This window comes from Orcinus orca, chromosome 15, assembly GCF_937001465.1.
Source record: "Orcinus orca chromosome 15, mOrcOrc1.1, whole genome shotgun sequence".
NCBI lineage: Eukaryota > Metazoa > Chordata > Mammalia > Artiodactyla > Delphinidae > Orcinus > Orcinus orca.
In genome coordinates, this window is record NC_064573.1 from 74,744,910 (window position 1) to 74,766,749 (window position 21,840).

Consider the following 21,840-nt stretch of genomic DNA (forward strand, 5'->3'; position numbering starts at 1 on the left):
GATATTGTCTTGGGCGCCACGCTATTTGCATCTTGTAAATATAATGACCAGGCATTTAAAGACTGGGGTGGACTCACTCAAGTCTGGATTTCAAAAATCACCAAGTATCCAAAGAGGCAGCCCCACGGCAACAGTTAGCAGAAGCTGAGTCACAGTCACTCCGTTCATATTTTCAAGTATTTACTGAGTGGCTACTGTGTACCAGGCACTAGAGAACAACAGTTGAACGCCGTTGCCTTCCCAGCCACGGCACACACTTCTATTGGCTGCCCGGGTCCTGGAAGCATCTGAATTTTCAGCCTCTTTCTAGATGGAGAAATTGGAACCCAGAAAGCGAAAGCGGCATTGTCCAAGTCACCTACAACTTAGAGATAGATGTTGACCCCAGGCTCCTTGACTCTTATTTTCACAGCCCCAGGTGACTAACGCCTTGGCATGAATGAACCTTTGTTCCCTAGAAGAGAGGAACCTGGGGAGGGCTCCATAACGTGCAATTTCAGGCGAACCCTACGCTTCCCCTGGCGTGCCCTGCTTGCTCTGCTTGCAGTGGGCAGGAGAGGGCACAAAGGTTCAGTGGCGGCGGGGCCCAGCCTGTCATCGGCAGAAGAGGTGGCTACGCTGCAGCTGCTGGCAGGACTGTCCCGGTCACCAGCGCTGCCTTCTTTGATTGCTTCCTCCTTTGTTCTGCATTTCAGGGCGTTCAGCTCCACGGCCCAGTGCCAGACTCCCTCCCATTGCCCATCACCCGCCTGCCACTCCTATTCAGGCAGGTGGAGGTGGCAGCCTGGAGCAGCTCCAGAGGGACGATGGGAGGAACCCAGAGAGGGAGAGGTGCTTGGCCAGGGTGACAGAGCAAGGATGCAGCTACACAGGACCTGGGGGAGACTAGTCTCCAGCCTGCCTGCTCCTGGAGCCCAAAGGTCAGGAACAGCCCCATATCCCGGACCTCCTCGGCGTCTGGCCACCTGTATTGTGCCCATCACCCCTACCAAAACACAAGGGCTTTGAGGCCAGCGATTTGTATGTGTCCTGTTCACCGCTGCATCCCTAGTGCCTAGGATGGTGTCTGGCCCATAGTAGGTACTCATTAAATTCCTGCTGAATGAATGAACAAATTAGTACTGACCACAATCCCATGAGAGAGTCCTGTTGTTGGACCCATATTACAGAGGAGGAAACTGAAGCTCATGGAGAGAGTGTGGTTTACCCAGAGTCAAAAGCCAGCACCCCCTCACCCCCTCACCCCACCCCACAGTTACCAGAGGGCTGCGAAGGAGGGAATCTAGAGCCTGGGCCGCACCAACAAGGCTCCCTGAGGCAGCCAGTTCCAGATTTGGGGCCCCCTGTTCTCAGCTGGTATCAGCAAGGGCAGCTGGCAGCTGGTGGGGTGCCTCTGTGGACTGGGAGGCCAGGGGGACTCATGGTGGGGGCAACTGTCTTGGGACCTGGAGGCTGTCCTGCAGAGTGGCTACCACTGGGTGTGATGCAGGAGTGAGAGGAAGGAGGGAGGCCCAGGGAGACACAGGTGTGCGGGGAGGGAGGCGTGGGAGGGCTCTGGGCACCTTCCATACCCTGAGAATACCACACTGAGGAGGGAGCTAGGGATCCCACTGCCCACAGCCTGAATGGGCAGCTCCACTGTGACCAGTCCCACCCCATCACCTCCCCATCCTGGCCCCTCCTCATTACCCTCCCATCACATCCCCCGTCACCCCCTCTGTAGAACCCCCATGCCTCCCCCTTCACTCCCCTCCATCACAGCCATTATTACCCTCCCCATCACGGTCCCCTTTATCACACCCCCAACTCCACTCCACCATCAATAGCCCCAGTCATGGTCCCCAACGCCTCCCCGGCCCCTCCCCCCTCCACGGCTCTCATCACCTTCCCTATCACCTCGCCTACTCCAGCCCCACACTTCCGCATCACAGCTTCCGTCACCTCCTTCATCTCTAGGTCAGACCCTAGCTCCCTTGGACCGATGCGGGGGGGGGGGGGGGCGTTGGAGAGAGCAGGAAAGGATGGAGAGGGGAGGCAGGGTACATGAGAGGAGAGAGAAGAGGCTATGGGGAGGATTTGACCCGGGATCTCTCACACCCACGCCCCACAGGACTGGTCCAGCCGTGGGTGGGCGCTGTCCAAGGTGCTGGGGCAGCCAGGCCTGGCGCAGGGTGGGCGCTGCAGACCACCTAGATCTGAATCTCTGATCCATCTCTTCCTAGCTTGGGCAGGTGGCTCCCCACCCTCTGAGCCTCACCTTTGCTATGTATAAAATGGGTCAGGAAGGGCCTACGTCAGCCCCTGCCCAGCCTGCTTCAGCTCTGGCCTCCAAGGGCCCATGATTAACGAGGCTGGTCCTGCAGTGTGACTCTGGGTCCCCTGGGGCCTGGCCGCTAAAGGGTGACAGCTGGCAGCCCGGCCATGCCCGGTGGGACTCAAGAGGCCTCCCTTCCGCTCCTTACCTCTTCCCACTTCTGTCACTGCCTCCGTTTTCCACTCAGGCCTGGGTTTCCTCTAGCCAGAAGTGTTCCTCAAACCATACAAAGTCTTGGAGGATTCCTCCTCCAGGAAGTCCTCCCTATCAGAGGCCCCAGGCACACACTGCCCACATCACTTGGCCAAGGGTAACCTGTACCTCTCCTATGAGGTATTTAGATCTTTTTCCTACTTCAGCATGAGTACTACGAGCAAAGCAATCTTCCCCATGCTTTTACCTACATTACCTCATTCAGTCCTCACGGTAATAATCCTCTCAGGTAGGAACTATTCTTATTCCCATTTTACAGAGCAGGAATCTGAGGTTCAGAGATGTTAAGGGGCTTGCGCATGGTCACACAGCCAGCAAGGGGCCAGGCTGGAATTCAGATCTATATCTGAATCCAAGAGTTCAACTGCCGTTCCCATGATATGTATTGATATTTGTCTTCGTCTTCACTAGACCCTGAAATCAGTTTGGCGGGGGCCTTGTCCTTCTTTCTGAGTTCCTAGGAGCCAGCCCAGGGCCTGGTACTGAGCAGGAACCAGTGACTGTCAAATAAAAGTGATGATGAATTTATGGTACCAGAAGAGACTCCGGGAGCCAGACAAGCAGCCAGAGGCAACAGGATGGATCTGTAAGGGTGGAGGTGCAGGCAGTGTGACAGGTGGTGGTGGGAGACACCCACGTACGGACTAGTTGGACCTGCGGCCACCAGTGGACGGACCCTTCCCAGTCCAAACGCACATCCTTCTTGCCCCTGGTGTCAGGCCCGGCCCCCTGGGGCCCTCCAGGTTGCCTGCGAGAGGGTCCCAAGGGGTCCTGTAACCGGGTAGCTGGGCCCTGGAGGCCTCTGGGGTTGCACAGGCTGTTTCTGCTTTGGTACAGAATCCGGCAACAAGCCAGAGCTCTCAAGGGAGAAGGGGGAGGGGACTCTCTCAGCTGGCTCGTTGAATGTCACCTTATTCTCCACCTTGAGACCTGTCTGAGAGGCCTGGGTTCCAGAAGAGTGATCGACTGTGTGACTTTGGGCAAGTCACTCACCCTCTCTGGGCCTCTATCTCTCCATCGATACAACGACCTGCCTAGGAGTCTAAGTTCTGGCGGTGCCTTCCCCAGTGATGGCTGCTCTTCCCACTGGGTGGCCCCAGCTGGTCTCCAGCAGCCTAAGTGTGTCTTCAGACAGGATGTTCCCATAAGGGCACCAGGGCTGAGTGGTGCTCCAGCTACCCAGAGAAGAGATGATGTAGGCTTGGAAGATGCTGAAACCAGCCGCCACCTGTGACTCCAGCCTGACAGCTTGGGAGTGCCAGGCACAGCTGTGCTTTGAGTCGTGGGGACAGTAGTTGTGGATGGTCCCCAGCCTGGCCTCACCCAGCCTCAGCTGTCCCATCTACAGAATGGGCAGAAGGCTGCCATAAGTGCCCCCAGCAGCAGTGGGAGAAGAGAATGGGCGTCACCAGTCAGTCGGAAAGGTGGCCCTCCCTCTGCCCCCAGCCGTGTGAGCTCAGGGAGAAATCTGGAAATTGCCTAGGAATTGGTTAGGTCATATGCCTGTGAAAGGAACACCAGGGTCACAGCATCCCTGCCACTTGGGTTCCAGACCTGCTGGGCTTCAAAGGGAACCTCACCCCCTGTAGAGAGTGATGAAAACAGCCCAGCAGGGGAGAGGTGACGGGGCACCAGCTGAACAAACAGCAGCCCCCATGGGAGCAGGCCTGGCCCTTCCCTTGTGGTCCAAGCCTGACATCTGGGCTTTCTTCCGCTGGCCGCATGACAGGCATATAGACAGGGCATTTGTGGGTCAAGCAGATTGGTGCTGTGTGCGTGTATGCACACACGTGTGCACCTCGACACACGCCACGAGGCGAGTATTTCTGTACAGGCCACACTGGGCATGCCGTGGGACCACTGCTGTCCTACCCCATGGGACCACTGCTGTCCTACCCCATGGGCAGCTTAAAAACGTATTAGGGCAGGGGTTGGTGAACTGCAGCCCGCAGGTCAAATCCACCCGCTGCCTGCCTTTGCACAGCTCACGAGCTGAGTGGTTTTTACATTTTCAAATGTTTGGGAAAAAAAAAAAGAGTTCATGACCCGTGAAAATGATATGAAATTCAAATGTCAGCGGCTGCAACTAGTTTTATCAGGACACAGACACATTCATTCATTTGCATACCGTCTGGCTGCTTTCAAACTACAGCAGGAGAGTTAAGCTATAGCAGCAGTTACAATAGAGACTGTAGGGCCCACAGAGGCTAAACTATTTACTATCTGACCTTATCAGAAAGTCTGCAGCTCCAAAGTCAGGGCACTGGGGCATGCTGCTACCTCCCACAAAAACTTAAAGTTTGGCTTCAATGAACCTATCAAGAATTTTACAATTAGAAAATCTAGAGAGAGGTTGTGTCCATTTCAGTACATGCATGTGAGCTTTGGGTTTTACAGCTTTATATTGTTTGTGCGTGTGTGTGTCTGTGTACCATGATCTTCAAGATGCAGGATCTCCGACTCATCTTTCACGCATCTGTAGTGTTCAGCACATGCTAGGCTCATGGTGGGTAATTAGTTAAGGTCTGTGGGATAAAATAACGTGTGGTTCTCTCCATCAACTCAACAGTCCTGCTAGCAAAGCGATACTCTTGCCCATTTCACAGATGTGGAAACTGAGGTCTGGACAGGTGACAACGCCTGCTTGAGGCTCTTTCCTGGACCATTAACTATGACGACAAGATGTCCTTCCTTGACTTTGTATTGCTCCTGGGAGAACTGGGCGATCACGTTATTACACGTCTGGTGGGAGACATCTTGCCCCTCCCTCTAGCAGTTTTCCAGGCATCCTAGGTCCCCTGCCGGCCCCATAGGTTTCCAGGCCTTCCTCCCTTGTTGGGGGTCTTGGCAGGCTCCCAGGGGCCTGTGGAGGGATGAGTATTTTTTTTTCCCTTTTCCGGCAAACAGGGGGCAGGTGTGGAGTGAGCAGCTCCCGGAGGGGGCAGTGGGAAGACGACTGAAGCTGAACTTCTGGGGGATCCAGCGAGGCTGACCCATAAGAGGGGTGCCATTGAGAGTAAGGGACCTGCTGAAAGGGGGAATGGAGGGAGTTTGGGGCGTTAGGAGCCCAAGTGGGGGTGTGGGGATAGAAAAGGAGCCCCGAACAGGAGTGTGGAGATCAAAGGCAAAGTGGCCAAGTTGGCAACCTTGGGTGGGGCTTTCGCTGCTTCTGAGGGACCATAAGTCACGCCCTGGAAAATCCGCCCCCGCCCCCCCCAATAGCTTCGAACCTACAGAATGCAGACCACGGAGCCAAGGAGAAAACACACTCCTTCTGCTGTCAGACCCCTGCCCTCCACCAGAGACGGTTCCAGGATAAACCAGAGAGAATGGGGCAGGGGACGCCTAGCAATTCGCCACCAGGGACTCTGCCTCTCTGGAAGGATTGGCACCAGGATTCAATGGTGACTTCCTCTACTCTCAGGATAAAATCCAAAGCCCTTTTCACGGCTGTCCAGTGCTGTACGTCTGATCCCTGCCCCAGCCTCATCTTGTACCACCTTTCCCTCATCCACTGCACTCCAAATGCAATGGATTTGAACGTACTCTGCTCCTTCCCACCACAGGGCCTTTGCACTGGCTGTTCCCTCTGCTGGGAACACTGTCTCCCACACTCATTCCTTAGATTTCTATTCAAACCTGACTTCCTCAGATTAGCCTTTCTGACCACTCCTAGACCAAGTTCATTTCATGTCCTCAGACCTGCAACTGATTATCTGTGTGGTTATGTGTTTGCCTGCTTGCCGACTACATTGGAATCTCCAGCATAAGTCCTCCCCAAATAGACCTCTACTAAGGACGCTGGCTGTCTTTTTTTTTTCTATTTTTTTTTGGCCGTGCTGCGTGGCTTGCAGGATCTTAGTTCCTTGACCAGGGATCGAACCGGGGCCACGGCAGTGAAAGCACCAAGTCCTAACCGCTGGACCACCAGGGAATTCCCTGACCTTGGCTGTCTTGCTCCTTGCAGTATTCTAGGGCTTAGCACGGGGTCGAACACACAACAGGAGGTCAGTAAATCGATGATGGCATGAATGAACGATTGGTACCACCAGTGACTGCTGCCAATACCTGGTGTTTTGGAACACAGACGTACTGAAAAGTAACATCAACAAACCATCTGTTATGATTTTGCCTGTGTTTCCACACTTGGTGACCACCCTGTAGGCACCAAGCAATGTTCTAGAGCAGAGCTATCTACTAGAGCTTTCTTTGGTGATGGTGATGTTCTGGATCTATGCTGTCCAATACAGTAGCCACGAGACACACGCAGCTATTGAGCACTTGAAATGTGGCTAGTGGGACCGAGGAATTAAATTTTACTTAATTTTAATTAATGTAAATTTAAATTGCCACATGGGCTTAGTGGCTACCATATTGGACAGCCCAGCTCTAAGAGAGAAGGAAAGTGTCCTCCTGTCCTCAAGGTTGCTACATGCAGTTTTGTCATCTAGGGATTCACTGTAATTCCCTCAAACCTCCATCAGCTGGTCCTTGGGGGTGAACATGCCAAGGATTCCTTGGTAGCTTCCATGAGGCAGGACCTCACCATTCCCCACTGCCCACCGAGCTTGTCGTAGAGACCACCAGGCAACAATGACTAGGGAGATCTCCGCAGTGGTGGCAAACAAAAATGCTGAGAGTGGGACATCCCCATTTTTACCACCATCATCACCTATCACACAGCACCAAGACTGCCACCAACCTCATCCTCTCCATCATTACCATCACACCACTCCCAAGACCACCACCAACACAGCCATCAACACCACCACCACAAATTTCACAATCAATACTACCACTGACACTATCTTCTCCAACATTACCCGCCCCCCCCATCAACACCACCAACACCCTCACCCCCCCATCATTACAACCACCATCACATCACCCCAACAATACCAATACTTAGAGCCAATATAAGATACCAGTTAAGAGTTTCGGTTCTGGAAATCAGTTGGGCTTAAATCCCAGCTTTAAGTTTAAATCACTCAATTTCTGTGAGACTCAGTTTCTTCATCTGTAAAATGGGATGGCTACTACTACCACTACTACCACGAACATAATAGTGAGACTGGCTGTAACAGTTGGAAAAAATCAAATGAGGAGGTGCATGAAAAGCCTTTTTACTATGATTGAGCGCTAATGATCTTCTAGGTTCTTTGCTCAGTGAGCACAATTTTATTGAACCCTCACACAGCTGTGAGAGCCACTGACCCATCCATCTTGCAGATGAGGAAACTGAGGCTCAGAGAGGTGATGTAACTTGCCAACAGTCCCACTCCTAATATGAGAGGCTGGACTGGAACCCAGGTCTTCAACAGGACTTTGCTAGACTGTCCCTTTTGGGGGGAAGGGGTCGGATCAGCAGATTGGCCTTCCGCAGTTCTGTGCTCCCTCTTCAGGGATGCCGGGGGGCATTTCAGCATCCCGCCATGAAAGGCGGTATTGTGGTGGTGATGGTGGTGGTGGGGTGGGGAGGGTAGCGAGTCCACTCACCTGTGTCCTGGCGAAACTGGTGCATGGACTGCAGGTCGATGATGTAGGGCACCAGCTGGGCATCCACTTGCCCCAGGACCACAGAACCACGGGCATCCTCCTTGAGCACGTTCTCGATGTGGTGGCACACGGTGGCTGTGTAGGGCCGCCAGCGGCTGTGCTCATTCAGCCACTCCCACACCACCACCCGGGCTACATTCTGCGGTGGGAAGCCCAGCCCGTTCACGGGCATCATCACACCCTGGCCTGGTCGTGACATGGCCGCTGCTGCCTCAGGGGCCAGGACCCTACTGTTACTGGCTCAGCTCCTCCTGGGCCTGGGAGCAGGTGGGGAACTTCCTCTCTCCCCAGGGCGGCGGCAAGGACTCTCCGGCCTCCTTTCTAACTGCCGGCCCTCTCTGAGGCCCAGAGGCCTCAGTTAAAGGAGTGTGGGCTGGTGTTCCGGGCTCCAAGGCCCCTTCCCGCAGAGCCGTCTCAGGTAAAGGTGCTGCTCCGGGGAGCGAGTGTCTTTCTTACGATGGGGAAACGGTGCTCTAGATTCCTCGGTTCCCTGGGCTCCGATAAGGGAGTGAAGCAGCCGCCTCTACTCTAGGTCCGGGCTCTGTACTGCTGGTCTCCCGTTCTTCCTGGCCGAGCAGGGCCTGTCACCAGGAGGCCCGGCCCCGGCCCTCTGCGCTCCCCACTGCGTCCCAGACCCTGCGCCTGGCTCCAGTGGGGCTGCTTGCCTTGTCTCAGGTCCGCCCCCCCGACGGCTCCCGCTGAAGGGGGCGTCCCTGTCCCCGTTGTCCCCGATCCACGGCGTCCTGGAAGGCCTGGGTGGCTGAAGAACGCACGGGGGAGGGATGCGGCGCGTACTTGCTGCCCTCCGGCCGGGGCTGCGGCTCCGGAGCTGGGCTGGGGGAAGAGGGGGGCGGGGGCCCGTGGGCACGCCCCACCCCACTCGTGCTCGCGACCTGCCAGGAGACAAGAAGGGGAGAGGGCCCTTTAAGAATAGAGCGCGGCACCCCCTCCCCCCTTCCCGGGAGAGCGATGGGTTGAGAACAATGGGGAACAGATGGGGGGGGCAGCAAGGGGGGCTAAAGGGGGTCGCCTGGTCGCGCTCCCTTGGGGCAGGCCTGAAGGGAGGGCTGGGGCCGGGGGCGCGATTTCCCGAAACTCCTCGCCTGCTGCGCCCCCTCCTCAGTTCCCTGAGCGCTCCCCTCCCCCGGGGCCCGCTCCTGGCCGAGGGATGCAGGGTGCGCGGGGATGTGCCAGGATGCGCGGCGCTGCAGGCTCGGCCCAGGGCCCCTCGGGGGTCGCGTCACCGAGGAGGCGAAGCCGGGAGCTGGATCGTCTATGCCTCCCTCCCTGGGGGAACAGCCCTCCTTCCCCAGCCCAGACCTCCCCAGAGCGCGCGCGGGCCTCCCAAAGGAGCCGGGGGTGGGGTCCCTAAGCGCCCCGCGCTCTCACCGCCTCTCCTCTGCTCTGCCTCGTTCTCCGGTTCACGCTTCAGCACCGCCGCCTCCTGGGCTCCCCCCGGAGTGGGAGGGAGCCGCTGTCCCCGCTCCGTGCCCTTTGCCTCCCAGGCCGCGCGCCGGGGCGCTGGGCTTTCCGCACGCTTACAGACTACCCCGCCGACCGACGGACGCGTGAGCCTGCTGCCGGCCGCCGGGATCCCGCGGGTGGGAGGCGGCCTCGGCAGTGCTCAGGGGAGGGAAGGGGGAGGGGGCGGAGAAGGAGGAAGGGGAGGAGACAGATCGCGGCCCTAAGCGCCAGCGGCGCTGACACGCGAGTCGCCGGACGCCCCATATCCTCGGCTAGGCCCACCTGGGACCCCGCGAGGCCTCCTGACCCAAGCAGGATGCAAGGCATGGAGTGGGGTGTCCACTGGAACGCCTGCTTGAATCTTAGTCATCTTTACATTCTAGTTGCCCAGTCCAGGGCCTGGTACAGAATAGATGCTCAATAAATGCTTGAACGAATGGAATACGATCCAGAGATTGTTTGAAGAAAGATCTTAAAGCGTTCTAGGGTAGGCTTCTTTTCTCCTTCCACTATTCTGGGGGAGGGGAGTGAGGAGGGGCTGGCAGAGGGAATCATAGAATCTGAAGTGTAAGTATGGGACAGCTGAGGCCCATAGAGGGTAAGAAATAGGCCCAGGATCACACCGCAGCTTGGGGCAGTGCCCAGACAGCACCCAGCACTGATTCTCCTCCCAGTACCCAATTAGCCAGCCGAGAGCCCACTTCCCCAAGGCACCAAACCCACTCCAGGTAAGTGTGATGGCAACAACATCTTGCCTTCAGGAGGGTGGGGTGGACCTAGGCCAGGAGGCAGAGACCTTGGAGGAAGGTAAGGGTAGGCCCTCCGTCATCTCATTAAGGGATGCCTGCAAACAACAGGTGCTCGATAAATGCTCGGTGAGGGTTGGCTGGATGGAAAAGGAGGCAGGTGGTGGCAGCAGCTCAAGTGTTAATGGGATGACCAGCTCTCCCTCCTCTGGCAGGCTGAATGCAACTGAGAACACACATCATCTTGGAGGGGGATGGACCACCCGGGGCCCGCGGGTGTTTAGATTAGGGAAGATGAAGGATGCGTCCGGGAACTCCAGCCTGGGTGGCAGACGGAGGTCAGCGGCCTGTTTGGGAGTCTGTCCAGAGCAGCCCACGCTCCTCTTCCTCTCCAGGGCAGCTGGTGATAAACTAGAAAAGGTCAGGGGCAGATTGCTCAGGGGAGCTTTCCCAGAACCGAGTTCTGGCTCCCCAGACAGCTGGAGGGATCTCCCCCCGACACTGCGCCCCGGGGCCCCTGCTATCTCCTGCTGTCCAGTGCTCAAGGGGCTTTTCCCGGTTGGGCATGATTCTGTTTGCTTCTGCCTGCTGCAGGCTAAAGACAGAGGCTCTGTATAGAGCCAGCGCTGCAGCGCTACCGCTCCAACAGGATGGCTGAGCTCTGGGATTTTAGTCTAGGGTTCACCGATGGCTTTGCAGGGGTCCACGAGCCCTGTCCTCCCATTTACAGGCAAACTTACATGTCTGTGCATTTTTTCTAGAAGGGCTCTGGCTTTCATCAGATTTTTCTCAAAGGAGGCTGTGACCCAAAAGATTTGGAGCTGATGCTAAACAACCTTATGTTCCAGAAGGGGATCTGGACCTCAGGGTAGAGAAGAGACTGGCTCAAGGTCACATGGAAATTTAGCAGCAAGTTGGAAAGAAGAAGCCAAGACTCCAGACTGTGTAATGCTATTTAAGGTCTGGCTAAATGTCACCTCCTCCAGGAAACCTTCTCTGAACTCATCCCATCTTCCTCTGTGTTCCTTTGCACATACCTTGATGTGACACCCTATATCACAACTAGCCGCTTCAGTGGAATCTGTCCCTGCTAGAGTGAGACATCCATGAGATCAGAGACTGTGTCTTATTCATCTTTGTGTGGTGTGGCTGCTGTGTATTACATAAGCATTGTCGTTTATTGAGTGCCTATTATGTGCCAAGGCACTTACATAATGCTCACTCCTCTTCACAGTTGTCCTGCAAGGTAGGTAATATTGTCCTCATTTTACAGGTAGAAAAAATCTCCTGGAGCTCAAAGGGGTTAAGTGGCTTGCCCAAGTTCCCACAGGGAGTGAGTGGCAGAGCTGGGATTTGAATCCCAAACCCTTTTGCACCACCCACATCACCATACTGCCATGGGGTCTGTTCAGCGACGAATGAATGGCAACCACCTGAGGATCTGGTGCAGCGTGGTCCTCATGGCCCCTCTCAGCTAGATTGTGAAGCATCTGGAAGTACAAAGCCCTGCTCCCCAGGCATCCTGGGAGAAAGGGATTCCAAGGAGGGGAAAGGAATCTGGCCTTCAAGGAGCTCACAGTCCATTGGGGAGATACTCAGACACCAGTGGGGAAGCCAACAGAGGAAAAGCAATCCATCATGAACTCTTAAAAAGGTATTGTATGTATGTGTGACATCCCTAGTAGAAGAATCCCAGGATTTTGTCTTCTGTGTGTTTCTGTCTTGCTTCCTTGAGGCCATGATACTAGCTGAGGTCATCAGTACAGTGAGTTGGGAAAAGATGATTCTGCCACTTTTCCAGATCTTTGAGTGACACGTCAAATCCGAGGCTGATCCCACTTATTTAACCTGTGTGTGAGTTTCACACTGACTTTCTTGCTCTGTGATCATCAGTGATTTCAAATTTGCTGATGTAGCCATGCTTCATCATCACAATTAGAAACCAGACGATAACTCTGGAGCATGACCTAAAGGAACTTGGAGTTTTTCTTTCTTCTCAGCATTGTTGATGCTCTTAAGAGCATTGGCCAGGATTTTCATGTGCACCATTATAGCAGCATGGGAGTACGGCAGAAAGAGATGACTCACTTTTTGTTCTCCTGTCCATCCATCTGTCCATCCAACCATCCAGCCAGCCAGCCATCCATTCATCTGTACATTCAGCTGTACAAGTACCCTCCCTCCCTCCCTTTCTCCTACCTACCCTTCCCTCCATCCATCTATCCACTCATCTATCTGTCCATCTATCCATCCAAAAAATACCAGACCCAGCCCATGAGCCAGGCACTAGGCTATCTAACCCAAATAGCATGGTTCTTGCTCTCCTGTTTCTCAGAGTCTAGTGAGAGAGTGAGCTGTGAATCAAAAAAATCACATAAAGTATGATTAAAATTTTGCAAGAGCCATGAAGAAGTTCAGGATATCATGAGGGCCTCTACCAGGGGTCCTACCAGGTCTAGGGAGTCAGGGAGGGCTTCTCAGAGGAGGTGACATTTCAGCTATTCCCCGAAGGATCCATAGTCTTAATGTGGCTAAGCCAGTGGGAGGAGGAGCAGGAATGTGCGAAGGCCCAGAGGTGGGAAAGAGCTTGGTGTGTTAAAGCAACAGAGAGGAGGCTGGAGTGGCCACTGAGAATGGATCAGGGGTGAGCGTGGGGCAAATCGAGGTGGGCAGGGCCACCATGCAGAGACTAGCATGGGTTTGGGATTTTTATCCTGAGAGCCATGGGGAGTTACTGAAGGGGATTTAATGCAATCTGAGTTGTGTCTGAAAGAGCCTGACAGTAACTAGACTTTATTGAGCACCTACTGTATGCCCAGTGCTGGGCTAAGTGCCCCAGAGGGGGAAGTGAAGATGTGGGAACCGTTTTCTCTGGGACACAGAACAGGATGGGTGACCCTGAAGACCATACCAAGGTCAGGTATAATCGGGGCATGAGTCCTGGGAGGCAGATGTCACCCCTGCCCTGCACCCCGAAGGGCCAAGTGAGTTCAGACTTCTCCGAATTCTTCTCTCCAGCTCCCTACATCCTGGTGCGTGGACCAGCTGTGACCTTTCCTACAGCAGCGGGGGGAAAGTTTAAGTGGGAAATAAGAAACAGAGCAAGAAAGATTGTTTGGGTGCCTTGGGGACTGAAACAGGGCCCCTGGAACTCAGAGCGTTCTGCTGAAAACAGGGGACTTCCTCCGGCTTGCAGGATGCAGGTGGGGTGGCGAGTGGTACAAGGTCATTTGCTGCCAGCCGAGAACTGGTGGTGGAATTAGAGAAACCCCAGAATGGTAACATACACAGCTGGCCCTGGTGGGCGAGGAGCGTCCACGGGCACAGCGGCCAGGGTGGGAGCTGCTCTGATGGCCGCACGTCCAGATCGTGGGGTTGCTGCCAGGTGAACACAGATCCCTGAGCCTCACCCTAACATTTGGATCCAGCGGGACTTGCGTGGGGCTTGAGTATCTCTGAGTGAGACAAATGGCTTACCTTAGAGCTCTGGGCCTCACTCCGGATGCACAGGAGAATCTCCTGGGGAGTGGTTAAAAGCGATCCATGTCCCAAGCCCCACCCTCAGGAACTCTGAGCTAGTTGGACTGGGGGTCCTGGCATCAGTAGTTTTGGGCCAGTGGTCCTTTCCTGGATTGGGGCGATTGAAACTGAGAGAGGGTTAAATCAGCCCAGGTAACTGGGCCGATAATACGTAGTATGAGCTCTCAGCTCTCGTTTTGGGCCATCCGCTTGTTCGTCCAATCAGAAGATGTTTATCGAGCATCTACTATGTGCCACACACTGATCTAGGCACTGGGAATACAATAATAAACAAAAGAGTCAAAAACCTCTGCCCTCCTGGTGCTGACATTCTAGTGGGGTGGAGGGCAGAGATAGACAGTAAACAAAGACATAAGTAAAATACATAGTATATCAGAAAGTGTAAGTGCTGTGGAGAAAAATAAAACCTCCTTAACATTGCTGGCGGGGACGTGAATTGGTGCTACCGTGTTGGAAAACAGTCTGGCTTTATCTCCTAAAGCCGAGCATGTACGTATCCTACGACCCAGCAATCCTACTCCGAAGTAGGCACCGTGGGGAAATGCTGGCCCATCTACACCAGGAATCACCTGGAAGAATATTCATAGGGGCGCTGTCCACTAAGTGTCCAAAATTGGGAAACACCCACATGCCCATCTATGGGAGAGCAAATGAATAAATTCCCATGATGAAATATTACTCGGCAGTCAAAACACAGGAACTATAGCCACACATTGCAATGTGGATGGATCTCTGAGAAAGAATAGCCAATGAAAAATGTCCCATTACATAAACACGATATCCTTCCTATCAAGTTAAAAGCAACTAAAAGCATACACACACATATGCAATAATAAACTATAAAGAGGAAACAAGGGAAGTATCACTATAGGATTCAGGATGAAGATTATGGTGAGGGGATTATCATGGGGCGGGGGGAACCATCTGGTTAGATGCAGGTTATTGTCAAGGCTATAGTTTTTGTTTCGAGCGGTGGTTTCACAGGTGTTTATTATATTATTAAATTTAATAATTAAATGCTGATGAGAGTAGGCTGTGAATCAAGGGTTATGATTACCCCCTCTTTATTTTTTGTGAACTTGGGTTAAAGAAAAAAAAGCAAGCAAGCAGGAGGGGCTAGAGCACGCTGCTGGTGGGAGGTGGATTGCAATTTTCTTTCTTTTTTTGGCATGTGGGATCTTAGTTCCCCAACCAGGGATCGAACCCGCGCCCCTTACAGTGGAGCCCCTTGCAGTGGAAGTGCAGAATCTTAACCACTGGACCGTCAGGGAAGTCCCAGTTTGCAATTTTCAATCAGTTAATCAAGGAAGGCGCCACTGGGGTGACATCTGAGCCGAGACTTGAGGGAGGGGGTAGTGAACCACAGGAGAGATGTAGGGAAGGGTGTCCTAGGCAGAGGACAAAGCAGGTGCAAACGCCCTGAGGTGGGAGTGTGCTTGGCATGCTCTAGGCATGGCAGCGGGGTCCATGGGCTGGAGGGAGGGAGTGTGGGCACTTGTCCTGCATGGAGGAGAGAATAAAGCAGGCTTCGGGGAGGGGACAGGGAGCATGGTCCAGAGTTCCCCGAAGAGCCCAGATCCTGGATCTGCTCTTCTCAGCAATTTGCCTTTCGATTTTTTTTCTTGGATTCCATGAGACACTTCAGTTTCCTTGAGGTAGTTTAACTGAGTTTCTATTACTTGCAACCCAGTGAGTCCTACTTGGTTAAATCACTGACCCTGTCTGGTCCAGAAGACCGTGGTGCGGGTTACTTCGGGAGAGGTTTCTCAAGAGATAAGTGCAAACTGGAGAGTGGATGCTGTGCAGTAGAAAACCACCCGGAGATGGGAGGAGACCCAGGCCAGCATCAGATACGGGGCATGGAATGGTGATTAGCCCATCCACTGAGTGCTTTTTAAGCATCAGGGATTTTATTAACTTCTTTCCAGCCTCCTGGGTATTAATATAGATTTTACAGGTGAGGAGACTGAGACCCAGGGAGGTTATGACATGCAAAGTGAGCAGCCGAGTGGGAAAACCCCATGTCTGTTTGACGGTGAAGCCCCTGCACCTGGGATACGAGGTTTCTGACTCTTTTCCATTGGTGTGTCCCCTCATCTTTGGGTAACTTGGGGGCAGGTGAGTCCTTGTCACTTCTCCCTCTTCTCCAGCCCCTGGGCAATCTGGAGGCCCGCGGGCAGCTAGGCGTGGTGGGCGCAGTCCATCCCAGGACCCGCTGTGTCTCCAGCACGGAGGGAGGGAAGGGACCCAGAGAAAGAACAGAGTTCAGAGTCGGCTGTGGCGGGCATGTGGCAGGGATGCGGTGCAGCTCTGGGGTTTATGCAAAGCTGGTCCATCTGAGGAAGGCGGGGAGCAGAGAGGAGCTCTGACTTTCTCCAGGATCCTAGTGCATTTTTTTCCCCCTCTAGAAACGGCCAGTTTCGTCCAGGGGAGGGAAGGGCGGGGAGGGCTGCGAATTGAAATGGAAGCATAGCGCCTCCTGGTGGCCTATTTTGGGTCATTGCTCTAATGCTGGAGGGATTTCCAGGTAATTCATTTTATTTCTGTCGTGGTAAAAACGCATAACATAAAATTTATCGCCTTAACCACTTGTAAGCATACAGCTCAGTAGTGTTAAGCATATTCAAATTGTTGTTCAACCAATCTTCAGAACGTTTTCATCTCATAAAACTGAAATTCTATACCCATTAAACAACTCCCCATTCCTCCCTCCCCCCAGGCCCTGGCAATCACCTTTTTACTTTGTCTCTATGAATTTGACTGCTCTAGGGACCTCCTATAAATGGCCTCATACAGTATTTGTCTTTCTGTGATTGGCTTATTTCACTTAGCATAACTTCCCCAGGATTCTGTCATACTGTAGCCTGTGTCAGAATCTCCTTCCTTCTTAAGGCTGAGTAATATTCCACTGTATGTACACACCACATTTTGTTTGCTTCCACCTCTTGGTTATTGTAAATAGTACTGCCATGAACAAGCGTGTGCAAATATCTGAGATCAAACTTTCAATTCTTTCCAATCTATACCCGGAAGTGGAATTGCTGGATCATACGTGCTATGGACTGACTTGTATCTCCTTCCCCTCCCCCAATGCATTTGCTGAAGCCCTAACCCCACAATATGACTCTATTTGGAGACATGGCTTTTAGGAGGTAATTAAGGTTGAACAAGGTCATATTGGGGTCCTGATCTGATAGGACTGGCGGCCTTATAAAAAGAGGAAGAGACAGAGTTCTCTCTCTCTTTTCCCGGTCTTCATTCACACATTGAGGAAAGGCCATGAGGCCACAGCGAGAAAACGGTCTTTTTTTTTTTTTGTGGTACGCGGGTCTCTCACTGTTGTGGCCTCTTCCGTTGTGGAGCACAGGCTCCGGACGCGCAGGCTCACCGGCCACGGCTCACGGGCCCAGCTGCTCCGTGGCATGTGGGATCTTCCTGGACCAGGGTACGAACCCGCGTCCCCTGCATCGGCAGGCGGACTCTCAACCACTGCGCCACCAGGGAAAGTGGTCATTCACAAGCCAGGAAGAGAGCTCTCACCAGAACCTCACCAAACTGGCACCCTGATCTTAGATTTCCAGGCATACATTTCTGTTGTTTAAGCCCCCCAGTCTATGGTATTTTGTTATGGCAGCCTGGACTGACTATTACAGTTTGGTAAATCTACTTTCAGTTTTTGAGGAAGCGCTGTATTGTTTTCCACCGCAGCTGCACCATTTTACACTTCCACCAACAGTGCAAAAGGGTTCCAATTTCTCTGCATCCTCCCCAACACTTGTTATTTCCTATTTTGTTGATAGTAACCATCCTCATGGGTGTTCCAGGTAATTTGCCTCCTGACCATTCAGTGAAGGCTTACGTGTGCCCAGTACCGGACCAAGTGGGTTCCATGTTTGCCGTCATTTAATCCTCATGTTAGCAAGTGAAAGTGTTAGCATCATCCACATTTACAGATGAGGAAACTGAGGCAGAGAAGTTGGAGGGACAAGTAACTAACTTTAATGTCACCAGCCAGTAATATTTACATCAAGGGCTCAAACTTAGTTGTGTGTCTCTCTACAGCCCAGGATCTTGACAGCAATCCTATTCATCTTGGTGATGATGGTGGTGATGATGACAGCTAGTGGTCCCAGAGCATTATGCCTGTGCCAGGCGCTGTCCTCCACTTTTTAACATATATTTTAACCCATTTAAGTTTTACAACAATGCTATGAGATATGATATTACTATCCCCATTTAACAGATGGTGAGACGGAAGCACAGAAAACTCAAGTTGCATGCTCAATGTCAGATGGCCACTAAATAGTGGCCAGGATTTGAAGCCAGTGTCCTATTCTGCCTTCCTATGGGCACACATAGCTTCCAGCAAATCCTGTTTATGAAAATCCAAATCCTCCCAGAGTAAAAATGAGGGAAGGAGTATTTGCTGTAATAAAAGCATCACTACCACAGCTCTCCCTCCTGGTGTGTATGTGATGCTGTACAGTTTGCAAAGGATTCTCACGGCTCAGAGGGATTAATCCTCATGCCACCTTTGTTGAAAAAGGACTGGTTTTGAGTATGAAAGGGCCCGTGACTGATCTGAGATCATCTCTGGGTTTCTGGGAGCTGGTACTCCAACCCTGGGCTCCCAAGGAAAGCTCAGGCATTTGTATCAAACAAATCAAGTTTGTACCTGGCTCCCTTTTTCTTTTTTGTTTAAATTTTTATTTTAAATTCATTTTGGGGGGCTTCCCTGGTGGCACAGTGGTTAAGAATCCACTTGCAAATGCAGGGGACACGGGTTCGAGCCCTGGTCCGGGAAGATCCCACATGCTGCGGAGCAACTAAGCCCGTGAGCCACAACTACTGAGCCTGCGCTCTAGAGCCCGTGAGCCACAACTACTGAGCCCGTGTGCCACAACTACTGAAGCCCGCACGCCTAGAGCCTGTGCTCTGCAACAAGAGAAGCCACCGCAATAAGAAGCCCACGCACTGCAACGAAGAGTAGCCCCCGCTCACTGCAACTAGAGAAAGCCCATGTGCAGCAACGAAGACCCAATGCAGCCAAAAATAAATAAATAATAAATAGATAAAAAGAAATTATTTTAAACAATTCATTTTGGACTTAAAGAGAAGTTGCAAAGAATTCAATGAATTATTGTATATCCTTCACTCAGAGTCTTCAAATATTACCATTTTACCGTATTTACTTTCTTTATCTCTCTCTCTCCAGTTGATTGGATGAGGCCCACCCTCATTACAGAAAGTAATCTGCTTTACTCAAAGTCTTCCAATTTAAATGCTAATCACATCTAAAAATACCTTCACAGCAACATCTCAACTGGTGTATAACCAAACATGTGGGCACTATAGCCAGGCCAAGGGAACACATAAAATTACCCATCCCAGCTATCAAGCTTCTTTCATCCTTCTGCTTTTCTGTCCTAGATGTGTTGACATTTCAGCCTTAGCATTGTCACCTCAAGGTTACAAGATGGCTGCTGAACTCCAGAAATCACAATCTCAGACAACAATACTGTCCAGAGCAGTGGAAGTCTTTTCTTTGCCCATCTCTCTCTTAATAGACAGTCTGGGAATAGACTGGAAGACAGTCTTCCCAGAATCCCTTAGCAGACTTCTCTCTATGTTTAATTGGACCGAATAAGGTCACATGTCCACCTCTAGACCAATCACTGGAAAGGGGACACAGGATGCCAGAATTGGCTTAGACCAATCAAGACTCATCCCTTGGACCAGGTGGATGAATTTGGGTAGCAAGGGAAAATAGAGGAATTACTGCTGGGTAGGCAACCAACAGTGCTGGTGTGTGCTCGATGCTCATAAACGCTAAGGAGTGAACCAATGGATGACTTAAACTTGGTAGAGGCAAGAGTCCGATGAAGGAAACCAAGTGTGTAGAGAGTTGGCTTGGGTCTCCTTTGCAAGCTTAGCTTTCATGGCTTGCCCAGTGCCCTTGACGATGAACAGGCTATCTGGAAGACCCTAGCTGGTCAGGTAGACAGGGCAGCCCAGTTGCAGAGGAAGAAGTGGCCACCACCAGCCTTTGTCCTCTCTGATGTGACAATCTGGTTCCGTCCCATGGCCTCCCAGCCTGGGCTCTGGCCAACCCTCTGACACCGGGACAGCCATCTGCTGTTCTAGAAGCTGACTCTGCAGGCAGGTGACCGTGGAGATTTCCCCAGCAGGGAGTAGGGGTGGAAGGAGAGAGGGAAGAGGGGGAGCTCTCAACCCCAAAGCTAACAGCCAGTAAGAGAGGTCAAGGGTGGGGACACGGCTCGGGTCCAGGGCTCAGGGGACACGGGTTCGTGCCCCAGTCCGGGAAGGTCCCACATGCTGCGGAGCAGCTGGGCCCGTGAGCCGTGGCCGCTGAGCCTGCGCATCCGGAGCCTGTTCTCCGCAACTGGAGAGGCCACAGCAGTAAAAAAAAAAAAAAAGAGAGAGAGGTCAAGGGTATCCTGAAACGGGTTGGAAAATTCAATCCTCATTTATAGGATACTCTCCAAGCCTTTTCACATTTATCGTCTTAAGTATCCCCACAGGCAAGGGAGACAGATATCATTCTTCTCATTTTGTGGATGAGGTCCTGGAGGTCCAGAAAGTCAAAAAGCCTTGCCCAAGGCCACTATATGCATTTCCTATTGCTGCTGTAACAAATGACCACAGACTTAGTGGCTTTAAACAATACAAATTTATTATCTTACAGTTCAGGAGGTCAGAAATCCTAAAGTCAAGGTGTTGGCAGGACTGCGTTCATTCTGAAGGCTTCAAGGGAGAGTCTGTTTCTGTACCTTTTTCGGCTTCTAAAGGCCACTGTGTTCCTTGGCTTGTGGCCCCTTCCTCCATCTTCAAGGCCAGCAGTGTAGCATCTTCCAATCACGCCGCCTTTCCTCACTCTGACCTCCTGCCTCCCTCTTCTAAGGACGCTTGCGATTGCATTGGGCCCACCATCTGGATAATCCAGGACAATCTCCTCATGTCAATCACATCTGCAGAGTTCTTTTGCCTTGTGCGCTAACATATTTGTCACTTGTGGGGATCAGGATGTGGACATCTTTGGAAAGACATTATTCAACCTATCGTGGTTACCCAGCTGAGGAGAGACCGAGAACTTCTGAGCCCCTACATTGCTCCTTTGCCCTTCTCCTCAGCAGTTTCACTGTGGCTGCAGTCACTGACAGATCCTGTTTGTGCCTTGCACACCCCAGTGGCAGCATTTCAGTGGATCCTGCATTTGCCTTTTTTTTTTTTTTTTTTTCGGTACGCGGGCCTCTCACTGCCTTGGCCTCTCCCGTTGCGGAGCACAGGCTCCGGATGCGCAGGCTCAACGGCCATGGCTCACGGGCCCAGCTGCTCCGCGGCATGTGGGATCTTCCCAGACTGGGGCATGAACCCGCGTCCCCTGCATCGGCAGGCGGACTCTCAACCACTGCGCCACCAGGGAAACCCCTAAAGATCATTTTAACATCTTTATTCATGAATTGTCTGTTCATAGTTTTCGTCCATTTTTCTATCTGGTTTTCACATTTTCCCCTCAAATTTAAAGGGTTATTCATATATTAGTGAGAATGGCCCTTTATCCATGATACATGTTATAAATATCTTCTCCCAGTTTGTCACTTGTCTTTTGACTTCGCTTATGGTGTTTTCGACATGCAAAAGTTATGAAAGTTTTATGTAGTCAAATGTACTAATCTTTTATTGCATTTGGATTTTGAGTCATAGTTAGAGGCCTTTTTTTTCCACACACAAGTTATGGAGGAATTCACCCATACATATACATCTAGGAATTGCAGTTTCATGTTTTACACCTAGATGCTCATCATTTAGGAGTTTATTCTTTTTTTTTAAAATAAATTTATTTATTTATTTTTGGCTGCGTTGGGTCTTCGTTGCTGCACGCAGGCTTTCTCTAGTTGTGGCAAGTGGGGACTATTCTTCGTTGTGGTGCGCAGGCTTCTCATTGCGGTGGCTTCTCTTGCTGTGGAGCACGGGCTCTATGTGCGT

The 21,840-nt window shown here is 52.2% G+C and overlaps 1 protein-coding gene across 2 annotated transcripts in view; it reads right to left on the bottom strand.

Annotated features, from left to right (window-relative positions):
• DTX1 (deltex E3 ubiquitin ligase 1) overlaps positions 1–9,782 on the bottom strand; it is a 38,548-nt gene extending 28,766 nt beyond the window's left edge. Inside the window, exons 1-2 of one of the 2 annotated variants that reach the window (XM_049697686.1) lie at positions 9,473–9,782; positions 8,024–8,976 (exon numbers count right to left, since the gene is read on the bottom strand). In XM_049697686.1, coding sequence (XP_049553643.1) covers positions 8,024–8,282 — 259 coding nt within the window. In that variant the 5' untranslated portion in view covers positions 8,283–8,976; positions 9,473–9,782. The remainder of the gene's footprint in view (positions 1–8,023; positions 8,977–9,472) is intronic. The other variant, XM_004281460.3, reaches the window with a different exon arrangement.
• Between the last annotated feature and the right edge of the window lie 12,058 nt (positions 9,783–21,840).